Below are 22,331 nucleotides of genomic sequence, written 5' to 3' on the forward strand. Positions count from 1 at the left end.
TTACAGACTTCTGCTATTGTATCAATCTTCCTTTCCTCCCAACAAGGCTACAGAGTAGGAATTATTATTCCCAGCTAACCTATGAAGCTTTGAGAATGAAATAGAAGAAATTCAAACCCAGATCTCCTTCCTGGCTGCAAAACCTCTACTCTTTTAACTCTTGCTACTGCCCTACTGCATGGAGGGTCTTGGTTCCCTGTCCTAATATTCTATGATCATTTGAGCTCTGACAAGCACAAGTTTATAAGCACAGGGCTGGCCACTGCTCCCTGAAGAAGTCGAGGTGACCTAGGCCTCCCAGAGGTACTTACCTTCTGCCACAGCTAGAGTCCCATCTCCCTACCCACCCCACCCCCCAAGCCCTGCAACTTTGGAATGATCATGCCTCTTACCTGGCTGGGGGCACTGAGTGACTCAGGAAGCATGACCAAATGTGGAGCAGAGAGCTCTCCGGGCTACAAGGGAGACGAGGTTAGGAGAAAGTGGCAGGGGCCTGGGCCAGTTTAGGAACAAGGAAGGGCAGATGACAGAGGAGATCTGAGTTCTGGGGAGGGGAGGGTCATGGAGCAGAGGACCAAGAACACGCAGGGTCCTCCACTTCTCCTTTAATTAGCCTCCATCTCTTGCTGCCTTTAACATCTGGATAGCACAGGAAACGCACACATCCACAAGTACATGCCATCGGGAGAGCTCCCACGAGGTATATCCCGTGTCTGCATCTCCTGAACAAATGCCGTTACTTTTTAAGGACAAAATGGTTCTTGTACCTGATCGTGATTTTCTGGAAGGTTATAGTCAAATCTGTAGCACATCTCTAGCAGCTATAAAGACTGTGCAGCACCCATTCCTATGTGCTATTCTGACCCTGCATCTATTATTTCCTCCCTTATTGCTCTTTTCTGATCCCTCACCTCCACCCCAGTAGAGAATTTGAAGTGTTATAAAATGTAACCGATACGTGGCAATGTCAACCCTAAGGGGGTGAAAATTGGTTCAGGGGGAAGAGGTAAGCAACTCTTACTTGTTCTGTATAAAGCACATGTTTCACTATACATTGAGTACATACTAGTAAACAGATACCAAGCGCATGTTTGAGAACCGCTGGTCAGTAGGAGTCAATCATGTGCTTGAGCAGCCAGTCCATCAGTAAAGAGAACGCCTTCCCCGACACGAGGTTGTCAAGCACATCATCCCCAGAAGTAAAATTACACAGATGCAGAAGTCCAGCCCCTCCTCGTCCACTGCCTCAGCCATTCCCATGTGCTCCCACCTGCAGCGGAACCTGCAGCCGTGACCTTTGCTTCCATCTCTCAAAACCAACAATCTCTCTCTCATGGCTTAAACAATAACCTGTGTAGGAATGGGGTGTTCAAATGCCGATTCCTTGGTCTCACCTCAGTGGGTCTGGGGGAAAACCTACATGCACCCCAGTGGATTCTGGTGGACCCCACAGTGAGAAACATGACACAGTGTCTCCATGAATGACTGGGGCACCAGGGTGGAGAGTGATTGATCCGATTTTATCTTAAAAAGCTTTTCCTCAGATAAGCCATTAGTCAAGCACCGGTTTCATCATCTGCGTGCGGGACTGCCCGGCACCAGGTCATGATGTTTTCTGCTTCCAGACACAGTGTCTCCCTCTTCTTCCTGGGCTTCACTGCAGCAGGTCTCCCCATCCTCCAGCCCAGCACAGTGTGACATTCAATGGGGCGGGGTCTGCCCCCGAGCGGCCTCAACGTCCCCTCTGCTCACGGGTGATGCAAGTCCAGCATGACAGGCTGTGGAAAGTATGCTCAGGTGCCTGGCTCCCCTCAGCCTAATGCCTTTTAAATCAGGACCCAGATTTGATTTGCTTTCCCTTGCCTTCCTGGCTCCAGCTCTTCCAGGCTCATTTTTTACTCCCCTGTCAGGCTTCCCAGGGCTTGGGGGCCAAGTGAGCCAAGTTCCCCACACTTTGCAGACAACCCTCCTTCCCAGGCCCTGTGCCCACCACCTAAGCTCCAGCACTGAACAGGCCCCCGCCCTGCTCCCACCGCCTTGGCTGCCCTCAATCCCGCTGGCGTTTCTGAGAGGGGCCGGACCTGCATCTCTTAGAGGAGCTGCTCAGCATGTCAGCAAATGAGAGAAAACGAGTGGGTCTATTTCCCATTCTCTCCGCAGCTCAGCTCTGTCAGGACGCGGGCATCTACCTAGTCACCATCTCTGCGCATTCGCCCACTTCCATTTCAGAGTGATCTGAGCAGAGACGGGACAGGACTAAACCTAAAGGAGCCAGCAGGTCCGACATGTGGCATCAGAACTCGCATCTTGCCTCCCCAGGCATCATCCCAGCACTCGAGGCCGGTGTGTGTGAAGGGGCAGACTCACAACCTCGGCTGTGTGAGAATGTGCATCCCTTGAACCCGAGGACACTCGCTCGATCCTCGGTCACCTTTGTATCCCAGGTGTGCCAAACATCCTGCATCCAGTTAATGTCTGCTGAACGGAATTAACTTGTAAACTCAACCCAGCCTTCCTGAGTGTCACAACTTCCTGTAGCTCTGGGGTCGGCTGGTAGTCACCCTAATAAAACAATACCTTGTTTAAATTTTATTTTTATGGAATCGTGGAATGTTAGAGCAGGAAGGGGCATCTGTCATCTGGTCAGGCCTCCTAATTTATAGATGCGGAAACTAAAGCCCAGAGGTCAGAGTGAGTTATAGGCACAGACCCAGGCACAGCCCCACCCTCCTTCCAGTGCACACCAGTGGTCCTGAGAGCAGCCAGATCCTCATAATAACCATCTGCAAAGGACAACACTTTAGCCCCACCAGGCTGACTGCAGTGTATTTAAACCCACCCTTGTCAGCTACAATCCAACCAGGCCCTACTGAACATCGACCATGGGCAGGGCACTGTCCTAGATGTTGTGGGGAACACAAGAATGAATAAGAAATTCTGTTCAAGGGATGCTCATTCTAGTGACAATTCCATAAATAACCAGCACATAAAGGCAAAGAGAATACAGGACCAGAAAGCCGCGGTGACTGGGAGGGAGGAGACTGTCACTGGCAGGGAGAAGCAGGAGGGGCTCTCTGCAAGAGCCTGGGTGGTCCGGACTCCAGGTAAAAAGATGACAGAAGTCAGAGGGACAAAGCCCAGGTCCCGCTCAGGATTGGTGGGGCCCAGGCTGCAGGGTAGTCGGGAAGAGCTAGTCCAGGGGACTGGCCCAAACTATGAAGAACACTAAGTGGCAGGCAGGAGCTGGGACTCAAAACCACGGAGAAGGCTTTTTGGGTGGAGAAGAGCTGCTTAAAGAAGAACCTGGCAGCCGATGCAGCCTGGAAGGGCTGAGGGAGGAGCTGCTAGGAGCCCTGGCAGGTTAGCTCAGCCCCATGGGTGGGATCTCACCCCTCAAGCGAGGCCAGACATTCTTCAGCCACGCTGCCCACTAGTGGATGGGCAGATTTAACTCAGGGAAGGTGATTAGAAGCCCTGCCGCATTCTTCAGTCTAATCCCTGAGAGCACTGTGCTCTGAGTCACTGGCTCTCCATTCATACATGTCATCCCACTGAATTCTGCCTATCTTTCCCCAAGTGCTTAGAAATAGAGGGCAAGGAAATTAGCACTTTCTACCCTCTAACAAATGCAGACAGCTTTGTTCACTATAAAACGTTATGCAAATGTAGGATATATTATTTAAAATAAGATGCATGCCCTAGCTGGTTTGGCTCAGTGGATAGAGCGTCAGTCTGTGGACTGAAGAGTCCCAGGTTCGATTCCGGTCAAGGGCATGTACCTTGGTTGCGGGCACATCCCCAGTGGGGAGTGTGCAGGAGGCAGCTGATTGATGTTTCTCTCTCATCAATGTTTCTAACTCTCTATCCCTCTCCCTACCTCTCCGTAAAAAAAAAATCAATAAAATAAGATAGAGTCAAAACAAAGTACAAAGAAAACTCCAACACCAAGATGTTGGAAATGAATAAAATAATAAAATGTTAAAGATGGGAACAACTGTCAAGATTATTTGGTCCAACTCCCAATCTGATTTCTAGATCCCAAATACTCAAGTCCTCACAAATGGTGGTCCAGGGCTCCTTCAACAAGTCTAGTCCTAAAAAATTGATAGTACCTGGCTCTTGGTAAAGTGCTCAATACACTTTGGTTGAATGAATCAAATCCAAACCTTAAAAGCAGAACATTACTTTTTTTAATGATGCAAGACATTAAAATTTTAGAAAATTCACAAGTTGAACAAATAATCTCTCTTACTGGAACCTAGTAAGAGCTGGGACTGAGGTGGGTTTTGTTTTGTTTTGTTTTGTTTTGTTTTAATTTGACATGTGAAATTGGGAACACACACTGCAATATATAAACTATTGAATCTCAGATCACAAAGGCCTTCAGGGTCATTTAATCATATATATATATATATATATATATATATATATATATATATATATGAAAGGCTAATATGCAAAGTGTCCCCTCTGGAGTTTGACCAGGAGACTGGAGTTCAATTGCTCGCTATGATGTGTGCTGACCACCAGGGGGTGGTGCGGAATGAAGGGAGGCCCCGGCCAGCAGCCGGCAGCCGGGGAAGGAAGGTCCCAGACAGCAGGCAGAAGGCCCTGATTGGCCTTGATCGCCTGCCAGGCCTAGGGACCCTACCCGAGCACGAATTTCGTGCACCAGGCCTCTAGTGATTTTTATAAGAAGGAATCAGACTCAGGGAGGTATAGTGGTTTGTCAAAGTTTTAAGGCAACTTAGTAGGAACTAGAACTCCAGTCCAGTTTTCTTTCCACATGTCATGTTAATCATCTAATTAATTTTAAACTGTAAAGTGAAGAATAGAACCTTCCTAGAACGTGGCAAGGGAAAAGAATACTACAGCTGGAAGAGCTAGAATAGGTTTCAGAGAGTAGGAAGTTTAATTTTCTGTTACTAGAAATGAAAACCCATGAGTTACAAGATCACTGATCATGAGGATCCCCTTTTATTTTTATTTGTTGTCCCAAGAGCACAGAGGAAAATCAACTCATGTCGGTCAAGTTTTAAGAAAGTCTAGTTATCAACTTCTTTTAAAGTTGGAAGGAAGTTGCATATTATAAGGAATGTGAACATCTTAGGTTCTGCAAAAATTGTGTCTATGTGAAAAAATAAGCCAGACTTTAATGGTATCTCCATGCCTATATAGATGCCCATTAATGAATGCCAAACCCGGCACTCATACCTTCTCCCAGGAGCCGTTAGAATAAGAATAGCTTAATCTAGTGTCTCCATCTCTCATTGCTTATTCTGCCACACAATTTTGTTTCCATTTCAAGGCATACAGTCAAGATAATTTGAAACATGTTAAAATTAATAGGAGCCTAAACAACTTATTAGTAGAGAGACAGATCTATCTAGATCAGCGGTTGCCAACCTTTCGGACCTCGCAGACCACCAGTGGTCCGCAGACCACCGGTTGGCGACCAGTCTTCTCTTCCCTGATGAGTGAACTATCATTGTGAAATTGAATAATTACAAACACTTAAAGAATTTACAACAATAACAAAAATTCTATTTACACGGTTCCAAATCCTCTTCTAATTTTAGGTAACACATCCATGTTGGCATGCGGCAGTGATCATACCATGCACTGTGCTCTTGCTTTGCTTCTCTTTCCACTTCATATTATTCACACACATTTCCATTTATGGATGTAGCTCCCCAAATAACAAGCATGTGACTATGTAACATCTGCCATATTGAAGTGTTTAATGATCGCCTTTTGAGCACAACCTAGTTCCTTATTTGTTATTTTACATAGTGCTCTGAACATCCTCGTACTAACTACTTTGTCCTTCTCCTTTAAGAGTTAAGGTATAGTGTCAAAGGCAGAATTCTTGGCAAAGCATATCAAGGGTTTTACTGGCCCCGTAACATTCTGCCAGTCTGAGCCCCGTAAAGGCTGAACCAACAATCAGTGCTCCCAGCAAAGGAAATCTTCGCCTGTTTCCTTGCAGCCCCAACAGTGGGCTCTTGGCATCTTTTATGTTGCTAGTTTTTCAGGTACTTTCAAGGTATTTTTTTTAAATCCTTATTGTTGAAAGTATCACATATGTCCCCTTTTTTCTCCCATGGACCCCTTATAGCCTGCCCCTGCCCCCACCCCAGGCCTCCACCACCTTATTGTATGTGTTCATGGGTTATGCATATATGCATATAAGTTCTTTGGTTGATCTCTTCCCACCCACCTGCCTACCCCTTCCCTCTGAGACTGACAGTCTGTTTCATGCTTCTATGTCTCTGGATCCATTTACTTTCAAGATAATTTAACTTCTATATATTTAATTGCTTGCAGTGTTGTGTAATGTATTTAATGCAGTGCTATATATTCTTCCACACCCAGACCTTGTCTTCATTTCTTTCAATGTAAACTGTGTATTCATCTTTGACCATTTATGAAATAGAATCTGGACATTAAACTCAGATATATACGCCAAGCCTTTTTAGAGGCAATTTTATTGTGCTTTATTTCAATTACAGAAGTAATTCCTATCTACTATTAAAAATTCAAGCAATAAGAATGTGTATAAAGTAAGAGGGGAACGTTGAGGGCATAATAAAATAGAAAAAGGTTTCGTTCCCTCGTAGTCCTCCCCCTCTTTGCAATAGTACCACTTCCCAGATATAACCATTGAAATCATCTTTGCATTCTTAGCATTAAAATCTGTAATTCTAAATAATATACTCTGTATTTGTTTTTTTATTTAAGAATTTAGTCAACACTTAGTGGATTCCCACTATGAATGACAAGGAATTTTGCTGACTTACACTGCCTCCCTCTCAACAGTCCTGTTTTGACTTTTTGATCTTCTATTAGACATTAATGACAAGATCACAAACTCAAATGCCTACAGCGTCTGGGCATGATATGCACGTGTAGAAAGTGGGCAGGGACAAGGAATACCACGATGCCCTTCCTGCCCATTTTTTGTTCTCCCACTACTAATATGGGCAAGGTGAGGGGAAAAGCAGTCATCACTGGCAATGGATGTGTGTCCATGTGTAAGGCGATGACTAGGAATGGGGGGACTATAGCAACCTGGAAGACACATGCTTAGATGCAGGAGGTAGGACCATTGGCCAACTGTTGCCATGAGGAAATGTTGCCAGATCTTATTTTTGAGAAAAGCCATTTAGAAATGAATTGTATGTATAAGCTTTTCATTTGTAAATGTTAGCTAAATTTTTTGAGAACGCCACTGGCCAAACACAAAAGGTCTTTGTGTCAAATATGTCCAATGAGCTGGCCATTTTTGTCCTCTGTCATTATGGTTTTAAGTCGTGTACCTAAACCTCTGCTATGTGATCCATCTGTTTTTGATGGCATCTCCTCACTTGTAATATGAAGACATTGGTGTCCTTATAGCTTTCTCTTCTTTTATTTTCCCACCTCCACCTTACCACCCACTCACCATTCCTTTACTTCTGGTTTGCCAAGGCTCATAGAGCTTACTTTCTGTTCTGTAACTATTACACTTTTGAGCTTGTTCTATGGATTGATTTTTTAAAAACATTTTATTGATACCCATATTATACTGTATAAATATTCTCTTCAACTATCTGGTGGCCATGAATTAACTGTTCACAACTATGACTAAAGAACAAGTTTCCAAATGCAGATGGCTGGGGTAGGTTTCCATCCCAGGGTATAGTGCTGCCTCCCTGACTGGGAGCCTGACTGCAAGCTCCATGGACTGCATGGAACACACCTAAGAGCAGGCAGGCTTCGCTGAGAGCGCGTAAGCAGAGGGCAACTGGACAGATGGCTCGCCCAACACATTTTGCCCCAGGCTTCTGAGATACGGATTAATTTCACACTAGGAGCTTCTGTTTTCTCCACATAGATATTAAGTAAACATCCTCTAATGCAGTGGTTCTCAACCTTCCTAATGCCGCAACCCTTTAATACAGTTCCTCATGTTGTGGTGACCCCCAATTTCATTGTTACAAACTGAACATAATTAAAGCATAGTGATTAATCACAAAAACAATATGTAATTATATATGTGTTTTCAGATGGTCTTAGGCGACCCCTGTGAAAGGGTCGTTCGACCCCCAAAGGGGTCGCGACCCACAGGTTGAGAACCGCTGCTCTAATGACTTCTGCCCTATACCACTCCTCATCTCCAAATCCTTTCATCTCAAATGTGCGGCTCTCACTTCTGCTGGAGCTTCACACCTTGTATGTTATGAGCAGTAATGATATATCCTTCAAGGTGGTCCCAAGAAAATTCTCATCCACTAATGCCCCCTCTCCTGTTCTCAGTGCAATTGTGAATTCATTCTCATTATAACCTTTTATGCTCATTTCAATGGCATATTTGCAGGGAGGAGGAGTTAATAAGTCTGTTTTGTCCAGCATTTTGAACCAGAAGTGGCCACCAACTGCTGACAACTGCAGTTTCAACAATACTCGGCCTGTCACTTCCCATTCCGCTGCCTTTGCTCTGAATACCTCAGGAACTCAGTGATACACGGCAGCCCCCTCAGCATCCCTGCCGTGAGAAGCTCTGGAACAGACAGCGAGGGAAATTTTGGGAGCACGTTCCAACTTGCCAGGATACCAAGATTACCATTCTTCAACACAAATGAACGACAAAAATCCTTTCATCAAGAGATTAAATTTTTCTTTGGATGAATCTTATGCCCTAAGTAAATTCTCAAGAATGTAATGTCTTATTTCTCTTGTGAATGGAACAATTATTAACATACTGTCTAGCTGTGGCTCTCTGGTGTATGGGACCTGAATTTGGTCAGCCCTGTCCAATATCACAACATAGTACTTGTTGCTGTTGAGCACTTAGAATGTGGCTACTGTGGCTGAGAAACTAAATATTTGATTCAATTTAATTTTATTATTATTTTTTGTTGTTGTTAACCTCACTTGAGGATATTTTTCCCATTGATTTCTTAAGAGAGAGTAGAAGGGAGGGAGGGGGAGAAAGAGAGAAACATTAATGTGAGAGAGATGCATCAATTGGTTGCCTCCGCATGCACCCCGACTGGGGCCAGGGATCGAACCTGCAACCAGGTACATGCCCTTGATCAGGAATCGAACCTGTGACCCTTCAGTTCAAGGGCCAACACTCTAACCACTGAAAAACACTGGCCAGGGCCTAAGTTTTTTTTTTATCTTAATTAGTCCTAACCTAAATTTAAATAGCCACATGTGGCTAGTAGCTATTCTTGAACAACTCATTCTCATTGAGGAAACAAAAGACAATAAACAATAACTGATAAAATTATAAATTGGCAAAAAGTAAAAATGTAACATATGTAAGTATAAAAATTCAGAGGAGGGAGCAATTGAAGGTTAGAAAGTTCAGGATTAGATCTATGAGGTAGATCTATGTGCTAATGTAAAAAAAAAAAATGCCAAAAGATGTTAAGTAAAAAGAGCAAGCTGCAGATGTTTGTATGTATGTTGGTCCACTTATAAATATTGTCATATATATGTACATAGATTTATAGTTATAGATCACATATAGATACATGCTTATTTTTCATAGGACATTTCTAGAAGGATACCCTAATTGCTGATGGTGGCCACCTACAGAGAATAGAAATAAAGTTCAAGGAAAGTCACATTTTTACATTGTTTGAATTTTTGTTTTAAAAATAGTTTAAGATTTAAATCATTTTTTTCTGTATAACAACGTTATAGGCACAGCGATGATGAATGGATAATACATTTTTAAAAGGCCAAAGCAGTCAGCTCTTTCCCGTGGTTATTACTCATGAATGATCTTATGTGATTATTGGGAATATTCCACATCCTATTACCATGGCTCTTCTGTCCTCTAATAAAATGCTTTAAAAAGAAAACATACTTACTTAAAGAAAGCAGCCTGAAAGAGGTAGAACGTAAATTGGACCTTGAGGCCAGATAGAATGGAGAGAAGGAAGGACATTCTAGATTAAGGCATAGCCAGAAAGGGGGAGCAGGGATGCAGGCATACAGGTGGGGAACAGTGAGGGCAGGGAGTGAGGTGGGGTGAAGGGAGAAGCCCCTATAAGAAGCCTGGGACCAAAGCCCTATAAGTTTGACAGCAAGAGGCCTGGAGTCTTAGACCCAACCACCTTGGTTCTTGGGGAACCAAATATTTACTGAGTGCCCATCATGTGGCAGGTATTGTGATAAATAAGAAACAGTCACAAGTTCAAGGCATCATGTGAAAGGGATGGTATCACGTATGTAACGTGAGGACTACAAAGTCTGGACCGCAAAGTACTGCCTCTATCACTTACTGATGTAACCTTGGCAAGTTCTGTAATTATTCTGATCCCCCAGGCTCTTCCTCTATAAAAATGGGGATAAAGCCACTTAAACATCCTTATTGTTGAAAGTATTGCATGTCCCCTTTCCCCCTCATTTACCCCTTCTAGCCCACCCTAACCCCCCACCCCAGGCCTCCACCACCCTACTGTCTGTGTCCATGGGTTATGCATAAATGTATACAAGTTCTTTGACTGATCTCTTCCCACCCACTCCCCCTCCCACTCCTTCCCTCTGAGATTCTACAGTGTGTTCCATGCTTCTACGTCTCTGGATCTATTTCGTTCATCAGTTTATTTTGTTCATTAGATTCCACATATGAGCGAGATCATGTGATGCTTGTTTTTCTCTGACTGGATAAAGCCGCTTTACCATGAGGATAAAATGCCTGAGGTTACATGCCTAGCCCCAACAGGGCACCAACAAATGCCAGTCCCCATCCTATCATACTCTGCCCCCATCCCTAACCCCAAATCGATAGATAGGGGAGACCAACTATTTTCTTGGCTACCCTTTCTCCACAAAAGTGATACCAGAACCAAGTTCCTGTTGTGTGTGAGTTGGCTGGGCGAACGGGGCTGGGTCTCTGCAGACAGTAACAGAGTCAGGGTGATGGTACATGGCCTAGTAGGCAGTGACAGAGAACCCCCTCCATTGTTCAAGGACTTGAGCAGGGGGTGACACGGGCAGACGCCATTTGAGGAGGATTGCTTAAGCAGCAGTAGGAGGGACACACTAGAAAGACAGGACTCAGGAAGCAGGAAACCAGCTTTGAAGCCACTCCAAGCCTCATCTTAATCTCCTCTAAATTCCTATAATACAAACTATTTATTGAACTATTTCAAGCATTGAATTATTCACTGTCATATCCTACTGTTTATATGCACATGCTTTTCTCCAGAACCACATCATTAAGACTCCTGAGGACAGAGAGCAGATTGGCTACTTCCTTCCTATTTCTCAGGGTGGCGGAGTGCTTCTGAGTGAGAAGTGAACTGGGAAGAAGTTATGGGGGGAGGATATTACTACTGGCTAACGTGGAAACTGAGGAACAATTCAGGCTTTCATGGGGCAGGTCTTCTTGGTTCCCTTCCTCTACCCTCCACGACTTAAACATAAACTTGCCTTGATGAGGCCAGGCTAGCCCTTGACGGAGAGGCCCACGTCAACACCAAGAACCCCAGCCTGGACGGAAACCTCATTCAGCTGCACTTCTCAAGAGGCACTAAAGCATCAGCTCATTTCATCTACAGCACAGTCAGGGCCTATCACTACGTTTGCTTTTTCTGATAAGAATGAATTCCAGGGCTAAGGGGAGGAAATCTCCCGTAATTTCAGCATTTTTGCCACCATTGCTCCTTTCGTACTTAACTGTGGTGGGGAAGCAGCTCGCCGACACTTGAGCTGCCTGCATGGGCCACAGAACAGCTGGAGGAGTTTCTTTCAGCCCCTGGCCCTGGCTGTCTGTGCATCGAGGCCCCTGTGCCCCAGGGCCGAGCGGTGCTCACAGGCAGTGGCACAGGACAGCGCACCACTCTTCCCATCCCAGCTGCTTCCTGCACTGAGGGGTCCTCTTATGCATGTGGAGGGACAACAGAACCCCGCGTCCAAGTTGTATCTACCTTCTCATCCCCCCAGGCAAATGGATGCCCCACTCCTCTCCTCCTGGGAGGAGGCCACACAAGCCTTGGAAGTGGGCTCAGAGCCATTTGGTAAAGAATTCTGGGGTCCTGGGGGCCAGAACATGGAGGGTGATATGGCTCCAGTAGCACATGCCTGGGGTAGACAGGTCCCCTGCTCTGAGACCAGGGTAGAGCAGGAAGAAGGAACAGGGGTTTCGAGAACATGAGCTCAGGCTGTCTGGGTCTCACGGTGGCTCTGATGAGATACAGAGCCACCGTTTCAGGGGTTCCTGAAAAATAGCCTCCTTGAGCTCTAGGCTGGCAGAGTCCGAAAAGGAATGTAGTTTTGGCCCGTTCGGTAGACTCTGATCAAATAGCGGTTGTTCTACAGAGACATTAACTTACCACTTGACTCCACGTGGTTGACTTCCACTCAGAAACCCTAGACCCTGCTGGTTCAAGCCAGACAGCCACAGCCAAGGAGGAGCAGATCCTTCTAGAATGCTTGACTGCAGGGCCACATTCAACTCATAACAGGGCACTCCCCTCACTGCTGGCAGACTGGATAAGGGTCTGAAAGTGTCCTCAGTGCTTCTCTGTGCTTTGACTGCTTCCCTATTTATCCTCATCATTTAAAGAGACAGTGCCTCCACATGCATCTTATTAGGTGTTTATCAGTTAGGAATACTTTTTGTAAAAGTTCCAGTGTGAATGATCACAGCCAAAGATCCTATCTGAGAAAGTCTTTAAGCCTTAGGATTTTTTTCTCTTAGCGACTGGTCTTCGTGATCTATCCACTGCTGACCCCTCCCGACACACACACACACACACACACACACACACACTCTCCAACCAACCTTAGTATTCTGGCTTGTTGCCTTGTGGTTTTAATGTGGCTGCCTGAGCACCGAGTATCATATCTGTATTCAAGACTGGAAGGTGGGGAGGGGTGGAATATGAAAGCAGCAGTAATGACCTTTTCTTAAAAAAAAAAAAAAAGAAGAAAAAGAAAAAATCAGAAAAGCAAGAACTTTCCCAGAAACTCCCTAGCAGACTTCAGCCAGAATGTGTCACTGCCACACTTTGCTGCAAAGGAAAGCCCTACAGTGGCCTCTACAGTGGAGAAGGGCAAGGACAAAGGGACTGGTAATGGGTTATGTGTTGGCTGTCCAACGTATCTGCCACAAACTAGAAAAACCCTAGTAGATGTGCGGGACTGAGACCCACAGAGCCGAACATCTCACAGTTCAGGGCGTCTCAGAAAAGACATGAACCACAAGGGGCACCTGTGGCCCCACCTTAATGTCACCAAGTCTTGCTAGAAAGGGGGGCTTTATTGGAGAAAAGGGTTCATTTAAGTCCTTGGCTTAAAAATAGGCCTAAAAAAAGGAAAAGGGGGCAGGACAGGCAGCCATTTTTACCTCTTTCAGGAATAAAAACAGAAAGCGCAGTTCGAACCAACCTCTAACTGCCAGCGCCAGGAGGTGGCAGGAAACAAACCTTCACAGCTTTCTCACATCGGCGGTGTCCTCTGTATTTCTACAGTCATGGGAGGCCCCTGCCCCCACATCCTAGGACCCTCACACCCAGGCTCCAGGGCTCAAGCTGTTGGTGGCAACTTTAAGGAGGGAAGGGTCGGGGGAGAGGAAAGCTGGCAGAGCTTCGGGGGGCACCACATGGAAGAGAAGGACTCCTGGCAGCTACAGTGGGCACCAGCCTGGGTCCAAGTAGTAGCTTGAAGGTTTAATTTTTAAAAGTCACTCACTTGTAAGAGATTCCCTAAGAGCCCAGTGACTGAAGAGTTGAGGTCCTGAGGTTATTGGAAACCTGACGCAGGACTTGTCTGGTGCAGAATGAGCATCTAGAACAGGATCTGGAGGGAGGAGTCAGGTGCAGGCAGGGTCAAGCGGCCGCAGCAATGAAGTCAGAGAACCACGGACCATGCTCAGTCGGTAACCCCCTTGGAGCTCAGGCTTCCATATCTAGCAACTCCTGCTCAACGCCCATGTCACTTCAGGTTCACACTGCCTTACCCTTCCCTTTGCTGAGGGCTCCAGGTCAGGAACACCCCTGACAACTTCATCTCTGGTGTCAAAACAACCAGCTTCCTCATTCTAGAATCATCTGAGGTGGCCTTTTCCCAATGCAAAATGTCCCTTTGTGTCCCTGCTGCAGTGATAACACACACTTGCAGCACGCTAGTTTACAGAGCACTTTCTATGACAGCCTTTCCCTCTGCATTTCTCTCTGCAAGTCTGCAGCTGGAGCCTGGCACTCCCTCTAACATCTCTCCGGAACCGTCTTCCTTTTGTGCCCACCGCTCACCAGCACGCTGCCATGGTGCTGTTCTGGGTTAGTCCCAGGCAGGTGGTAAGCGGTAAAGTAGCTCTGCAGGCTGACTTCTTAGCAGCACATTCATTTTAACATGTAGTCCACATGTGACATATGTCAACTATTTCATCAAAATTAACAAAACTTTCACATAGAGACTGCTATACTTTAAGAAGGCTGCAATCAAAATTGTGAATGCATTAAATGCCCCTGGATTGTTTTGTTTAAGGTGGTTACATTTACATTATGTGAATTTGACCTCATTTAAAAAATACTGTTACTATACTTTTTAACTTTATTAAGTGCATTTACCATTTTCTTCTTCAGCTCATTTTCTTTTTACATCCCTGTAGGCTAGAAATGCAGAAACAACTAGTTGTTTATTCTCCGACTAGAGGCCCGGTACACAAAATTCATGCACAGGCAGGGTCCCTAAGCTTGGCCGGCGATCAGGGCCAATCTACAGGGCGAATGGCAGGGTGATGGGGGGAGTGGGGCGCTGCACACATGCTGGCCCTGCCCCCACCACCGCTGCCACCAGTCGCCTCCCTCTGCCTGCTGGCACCTCCTTAGCTGGCCTGGTGCCACCTGCTCACTGCCCCCCCAACCCCCGCCCACTGGTCATTCTGCAGGTCATTCTGCCGTTCGGTTGATTTGCATATTAGAGTTTTATATAGATAGGTAAGGAAATAGATCCTTAGAAGGTGTGACCTCTCCAACCAGACAATGACAGCAACAAAGGACTCCAGTGCTGGCTCCTGGGCCAGTGTCCATTCCTTGACAGTTCCAAATCAAATAACTCAAAGGCACGATGACCTCAAAGTCACAAAGGAAGCAAGGGCACCAACATACTCTAAGGGAGCGAAGTCATTTCTTCCTCTCCAGTCTGTCTGAATTTGAGGAAGGCAGTCATCTCAGAGGCAGAGGGCAAGAGGGTGGGTATAGAGATGAGATCAGTTTGCAAAGCCATCTTTAAACTTTTCATTTTTTATTTGTGAGTGCAACTTTAGTGTTTTATATTGTATTCACAGAGTTGTGCAACCATCATCACCATATGATTTCAGAACATTTTCATCATCCCCAAAAGAAACCACGGGCCCATTAGCAGTCCCTCTCCACTGCTCCTCCCCAGCCCCTGGCAACCACTAATCCACCTTCTATCTCCATAGGTTTGCCTCTTCTGGACATTTCATATACATGGAATCATTCACTGTGTGGCCTTTGTGTCTGGCTTCTTTCACTTGCCATGATGCTTTCAGTGTTCATTCATGTTGAAGCATGTATCAGCACTTCCTTCCTTTTCATGGCTATCCAAGTGCTTTCTAACCCCCTAGGGATTCTTCCTATTGCATCTGCCCTGCCAGCTGTGGGGATGTGGGGGGATTGCAGCCAGAACAACAGAAAAGAGCCTTCATCCTGGTGGTGCCCAGAGAGAAGAAACAGACCCTTCAGCAGCATCGCCACCCTTCTCCACAAACTTCCTCAGATAACAGACACGACAAGGACTGTTATGTCACAACTACCAGCCAGCAGCCTTCACTAGACAGGCCTGTGTGAGCACATGGTGCAGGGCCTCCCGGGCCATTTTCAAAGCACAAACCCTGCACTCTCTCCAGAGGACCACCAGCCAAAGGCACCTGAACAAAGGCAGGGCCCAGTGTCACCTGGGAAGAGTGAGGTGCTCAATCCCTTCCTTCTACAAGCTTTCAGGGGCCTGCTCCTGAATTGTGCTATTGACCCTTGTACAATATGCGGGTTAGGGGCACTGACACCCAAACAGTTGAAAATCCACATGTCATTTAATTCAGCTCTCTGTGTCTGTGGATTCCCAACTGCAAATAAAAACTACTGTTTTCAATCCATGGTTGGCTGAATCCACAGATACGAAACCTGGGGCTACAGAGGGCTGACTGTATATTTATTGGAAAAAATCCACGTATAAATGGACCTCACAGTTCAAACCTATATTTTTCAAGGGTCAACTGTAGATTCACAGTGCAACCTATGAATTTCCCACCACCTCAGTTGTCTTTTGCTCCGATCAAAGTCCTCTAGCTTCAAAAGCATTTCCTGGGGTAGACCCCCATGTTGAATCCAGGACAACCATTACCTGCAAATCCCCTGACTTCCACATGCATCTCCACATCAAGTGGATGACTTGACTTCCTAGTGGTCTGAGGCAGCAGCTCACTGAAAGTCTCTCCAATTGGGCATAACACCAGATATTCTGATAGCTAGTCTTCAATGCTCCCACCTTCTTCTCCCTTCTAGTACAAGATGGACAAGGGATTATCATGCCCATGTGTAGCAGAAGAAATGGGGACCCGGTAAAGGAAAGGGACCAATATGCATTAGCAGAAGACAAGGGGTCCTACCTCCCATCCCATTGCACTGGGTGTGCCAAGTGGACACAGGAGAAGGTTAGCTAACTAAACACTCCTTCCAGGGAGAAAGGGAAAGAAACATTATAATCAGTTTTTAATTGTCCACATTCCAAGGCACTTATTTAAACCCAAGCTGTGCGCTTCCTGCCACCAGCATATGTGTTCTCCTATAATCAGGTATTGCATACCCAGACATGACCTACATTAACAGCAAAACATTTCGGTATCCCTCCACACCCCCTCCCTGAAGTCCTCCAACATAGCAAAGTCATAAACAAAATAAATAGGGCAAATGGCATACATTCACTTTACATGTGGATCCAAAACAAACCAGGTCCTCTCCCAGGTCCATCCTGATGAGGAAAAGGTTCCAGAAGGAGTCTAATCCCTCACTTCCCCCAAACCCACATCTTACCCTCCCTTCAAACTTGGCGGTGGCTCCTTCTCTGATGCAGAGGTTCCGAGGGGGCAGAATGAAAGCAGGGGCCTCGGTCAGGGGCATGGAGCCGACTCTCGAGGGATCCACACTGAGGGAGGTTTTAGAAACGTGTGCCGAGGCAGCCAGCTTCACATCCCCCATAGTCTGCAAACAGGAAGGAAGACAGGTCAGACGAGACAAAACACAGTCCTGTTTCTCCTCAGGCAGCAGCAGGCCCAGTGTGCTTGCTGGGCCTGGGATTGTGAGTTTCACAGGGAGCGGGTGCCCCGTTAGGTCAGGGTCCACCTGGAGCTCCTCTGGGAATGAGAGGCTCTGTGTCCTCCGCACGCACTCCGCACGCACGCAAGGCTGCCAGGGTGAGGCCCAGCTGGTCTCAGACGCCAGCTCCCAGGGCCATGCCCTGGCCTCTGCAAAACCCCATGGAGAACTTCCAGGAAAGCAGCAGCTGGGGTAAGAACAGAGAAACCAAACAGTCCTCCGAGTTTTTACAATACGTATCTAAAATCGGTATATATCAGTCATTGACCCTTCAGAATCAACATCTACATTAGGCGTTTGTGGCAGAAAGGAAAAGCTGCTTTTGCTTGCACCATGAGAACTCACAAACTAAAGAAAAACAGGATACAGACTCCAAGAAAGAAAGTAGTTTGGGATTCATATGACAGGATTCTGGGTGAGGTGAGTGTGTGTGGCTGAATGAAGGGAAGGAAGGCTAGGGAGGACATCCTACTTTTGGGGACAAGACTGTGAAAAAGCCTCAAAGGTCATGGGACAGAAGAGAAGAAAGTGTTTTAAGATTATCTAAGTGAACTCCTTCATTTATAACTGAGGCCCAGAAGGTAAGTCACTTGCCCAGAGACGTCCCGGAGAGAACACCTTCGGTTCTGACTCCCCGCCCAGGGCCTCGCTGGGACTAGACAAGATGCCTATCGATGGGACTGGCAGAGTCAGCTGGCCCAAAGAGACAGGACTGACTCCAGAAAAGGGATTAGTAACAGGCAGGAATCCACGTTCTCCGTTACCACAGAAACCGGCTCTGGCTCTCATAAAGAGAGAAAGGGTCCCTTCCCTTAGGAAGATGGAGTTAGGGGAGAGCTCCCTAAATCCATTGGAAAGTCTGGAGAACCAGGCTAGGAACACAGGCATCAGTGACGGAATCTGAGTGCTCAGATCCCAGCCAAGCTCACTGGACACCCTCAACCACCATCTAGAATACATCCCAGATAGCCCTGCTCCAGGTTCGAAGTCCAGGTGGAAGCTTCACCAGGCTGGGAAGGCTCCAGGTTGGGACCATGTCTTATGCTCTACAGAATCCACGGCTCCTGGCCTACTGCAGGCATACGACAAACATCCGCTCAATGGAAGAGGAACAATATGTCTAGTTTTTATGTTCTGTTCACTTTTTTGGGATCTTTACTCACACATTTAAATCCCACACTGTGAGTTGGGTGAGCATGTAATTAGTTTGTTTAAATTTAATAACATCTAATAAAAATAAAATGGAGATAATATTTTGAAGTTGAAGTTAAAATAACAAACACCTAGATTTGTTTAACAGGGCACATCCTGCTGGACAGATCCAGCTTTCTCTTTCACTAATACCATATTAGCTTTGCAAACAAAATCCCTTCCAAAAGGTTCGCTGCAGTCGGCAATAATGAAAGCAAACCTTATATAGCACTTTATGTACGCCAGGAGCTGTTCTAAGCACTTTATAAATAATAACTCATTTGCTCCTCACAACAACACTGTAAGATAAATAATCCCATCACCCCATTTTATGGATTAGAAACCTATGTGCAGAGAGATTCAGAAATTTGCCCAAGGTCTTAGCATTGAATAGGGGGCAGGACTGGCACTTGAACCCAGGTGTCTGGCACCAGAGCCCCTATTCTTAACCACTGGGCCCTCTACCTCTTGTAAGCAGTCAGAATTGGCTGGTGGGAAGGGGGCCTGAGGTTGGGGTAACAAGGGAGAAAATTGAAAGCTACTCCCAGCTTTAAAAAATTAAGATTTTCTGTATGTCAAAGCATACTCTGGACAACATTAAAAGATGGATGATAATCTGGGATAAAATGTTTACAATAAAAAATGAAGGACTAGGACACTTTACATGTAAGAAAACAGCCTGACAGATAAATGGGAAAGGGTTATTCCTTAGATGGTTCATAGAAGACAGACAAATGAGCACTGCACATGGACACTGCCTAGTCACAATAAGAACCCAAGAGTGCAACTTAAGAACAAGCTATTATCTTAGGAACTAACCAAATTGATATTTAAAAGGAGCGATAACAAAATGCCAGTGAGACTGTGGTGAGGTGGGCATGCTGGTACCCAACCAGGGGAATAGAAATTGGTGTGATCTGTCTGGAAAGCAATTTGGCAAAATGATTCTAAACAAATGTCCATCTTTTTTCCTAGTAATCCTACATTTAGAAATGTGTAATTGGGAAACAATCAGAGATGTGGCCCCAAATTTGTATGTGAGAATGCTAATCACATTATTTATAGCAAAAGAAACAGAAAAATAACCCAAATAGAAATTTTAAAAAAACACACATTAAATATCTAACAGTAAGATGGGTTAAACACAGTGGAATATCAGACAGTTATATGAGTGTATACTTACAAGAAAAATAATGATAGAAATTTAATAATATAGAAATTTTAAACTAAAAATAAGTTTTATTGTGGAAAATTTCAAAGACACAGAAAAGTAGAATGATAAAATGATCATCTCAACTACTCATCTCATGGATTCAGTTATTAGCATTGTGTCATACTCAGATCATTGTGTTTGTGTATGTATTTGCAGAACCATTTCAAAGTAACCGTGATATAATTTTAATGGCATGAATCATGATACATTCATTCACTCAATTAAAACATATTGACTGATTCCCAGAAAAAGAAAAAAGCTAACTGAGTCCATCACCACCAAACCAGTATTACAAGAAATGTTAAAGGATTTCTTTAAGAAGAAGATAAAAATTATGGGAGGAGACCAAGATGGCGGCGTAGGTAAACACCGGAGACCGCTGCCGCAAACAACCATTTCAAAAATACAACTAAAAGACTGAACGGACATCACCCAGAACCACAGGAAGGCTGGCTGAAGAGAGACTCTACAACTAGAAGGAAAGAGAACAGCAAATCGAGGCTCAGAGGCGGCGCAGTGTGGAAAATACAAAGGTACCGAGGTGCGCGCGCAAAGCGGGCTGGTGGCTGAGGGCTCGGTTGTCGTTTTCTGTCGGGAGTGAGTCTCAGACTCTGGGCTCCAGATCCGGGCGAGTCTCTAGGGACCCAGACTCAAACGGGAGAAGCGGGATTATCCGGCATCAGTTGGAACCTGAGGGCAACTTTCTCTCCGAGGTTTGCAGCGGCTGCCGGGGTTCTGAGAAGCAGAGCCTCTGGGAACGGGACTGAGCGTGGCCATAGCTGCTCCCTCCGCCCGCCCTGTTGATCCCGCCCCGCCCAAAGCCTGCGCACAGCCATTTGCCGATCGCCTCAGGCAAAGGCTGGATTAGCACCTCCCCAGAAGGCAGACGTTTTCCGTACAGCTGATTCCTATAGCCAGCCGGCCTGGGGGTCAAATCCCTCTAGTGTTAACTACAACAATTAAGGCTTGGCTAGAACAAGACTGCGCACAAAGACCACAAGGGGGTGCACCAAGAAAGCATAAAAGATGCGGAGACAAAGAAACATGACAGAAATGGAGGATATGGAGCTAAGAATCGCAATTTTGAGGGCTTGCCATAAATTTGTGCAGAGCCTCACGAAAACTAATGAGACCCTCGATGCTACGATAAAGAAATTAGAAAGTAAGCATACACGGACTGAAATAAAGAATATTATACCCAATAGCAGACCAGAGGAGTACAATAATCAAACCAAAGATTCGACAAAAAACACCCAATTGGAAAAGCAAAATGAAAAAAGAATCCGAAAGTGTGAAGATAGTGTAAGGAGCCTCTGGGACAGCTTTAAGCGGACTAATATCAGAGTCATTGGAGTGCCAGAAGATGAGAGACAGCAAGATATTGAAAACCTATTTCAAGAAATAATGGCAGAAAACTTCCCCCACCTGGAGAAAGAAATGGACTTACAGGTCCAAGAAGCGCAGAGAACCCCAAACAAAAGGAATCCAAAGAGGACCACACCAAGACACATCATCATTAAAATGCCAAGAGCAAAAGACAAAGAGAAAATCTTAAAAGCAGCAAGAGAAAGAGGCTTAATTACCTACAAGGGAATACCCATACGACTGTCAGCTGATTTCTCAACAGAAACTTTGCAGGCCAGAAGGGAATGGCAAGAAATATTCAAAGTGCTGAATACCAAGAACCTACAACCAAGATTACTTTATCCAGCAAAGCTATCATTCAGAATTGAAAGTCAGATAAAGAGCTTCACAGATAAGGAAAAGCTAAAGGAGTTCATCACCGCCAAACCAGTATTATATGAAATGCTGAAAGGTATCCTTTAAGAAGAGGAAGAAGAAGAAAAAGGTAAAGATACAAATTATGAACAACAAACATGCATCTATCAACAAATGAATCTAAGAATCAAGTGAATAAATAACCTGATGTACAGAATGAACTGGTGATTATAATAGAATCAGGGACATAGAAAGGGAATAGACTGACTATTCTTGGGGGAAAAAGGGGTGTGGGAGATGCGGGAAGTGACTGGACAAAAATCATGCACCTATGGATGAACACAGTGGGTGGGGAATGAGGGGGGAGGGTGGGGTGGGAGCTGGAAGGAGGGGAGTTATGGGGGGAAAAAAGAGGAACAAATGTAATAATCTGAACAATAAAGATTTAATTAAAAAAAAAAAAAAGATAAAAATTATGAATAATAAAATGGCAAAAATTGCATACCTATCAATAATTACTTTAAATGTAAATGGATTAAATGTTCTAATCAAAAGACATATAGTGGCTGAATGGGTATGAAAACAAGATCCATACATATGCTGCCCTCAAGAGACCCACCTCAGATCAGAAGACACAGAGACTGAAAGTAAAGAATGGAAAAAAGTATTTCAGACAAATGGAAATGAAGGGGAGGGGGTCAGGTAGAAATACTTATATCAGACAAAACAGACTTTAAAACAGAGGCTATAACAAGAGACAAAGAAGAACATTTCATATACAGTAGCCAAGATATGGAAGCAACCTAAGTGTACATCAATAAACAGTTGGATAAAGAAGATGTGGTATATACAGAATGGAATATTTC

The 22,331-nt window shown here is 45.2% G+C and overlaps 1 protein-coding gene across 1 annotated transcript in view; it reads right to left on the reverse strand.

Moving 5' to 3' along the window:
• MYLK (myosin light chain kinase) overlaps positions 1–17,228 on the reverse strand; it is a 166,415-nt gene extending 149,187 nt beyond the window's left edge. Inside the window, exon 1 of the mRNA XM_070406351.1 lies at positions 17,061–17,228. Within this exon, the coding sequence (XP_070262452.1) occupies positions 17,061–17,225 (165 nt within the window). The 5' untranslated portion in view covers positions 17,226–17,228. The remainder of the gene's footprint in view (positions 1–17,060) is intronic.
• Between the last annotated feature and the right edge of the window lie 5,103 nt (positions 17,229–22,331).

The sequence above is a fragment of the Myotis yumanensis genome, unplaced genomic scaffold (assembly GCF_028538775.1).
Source record: "Myotis yumanensis isolate MYYU_CA2020_CCGP unplaced genomic scaffold, mMyoYum1.0.hap1 SCAF_2, whole genome shotgun sequence".
Taxonomy (NCBI): Eukaryota; Metazoa; Chordata; class Mammalia; order Chiroptera; family Vespertilionidae; genus Myotis; species Myotis yumanensis.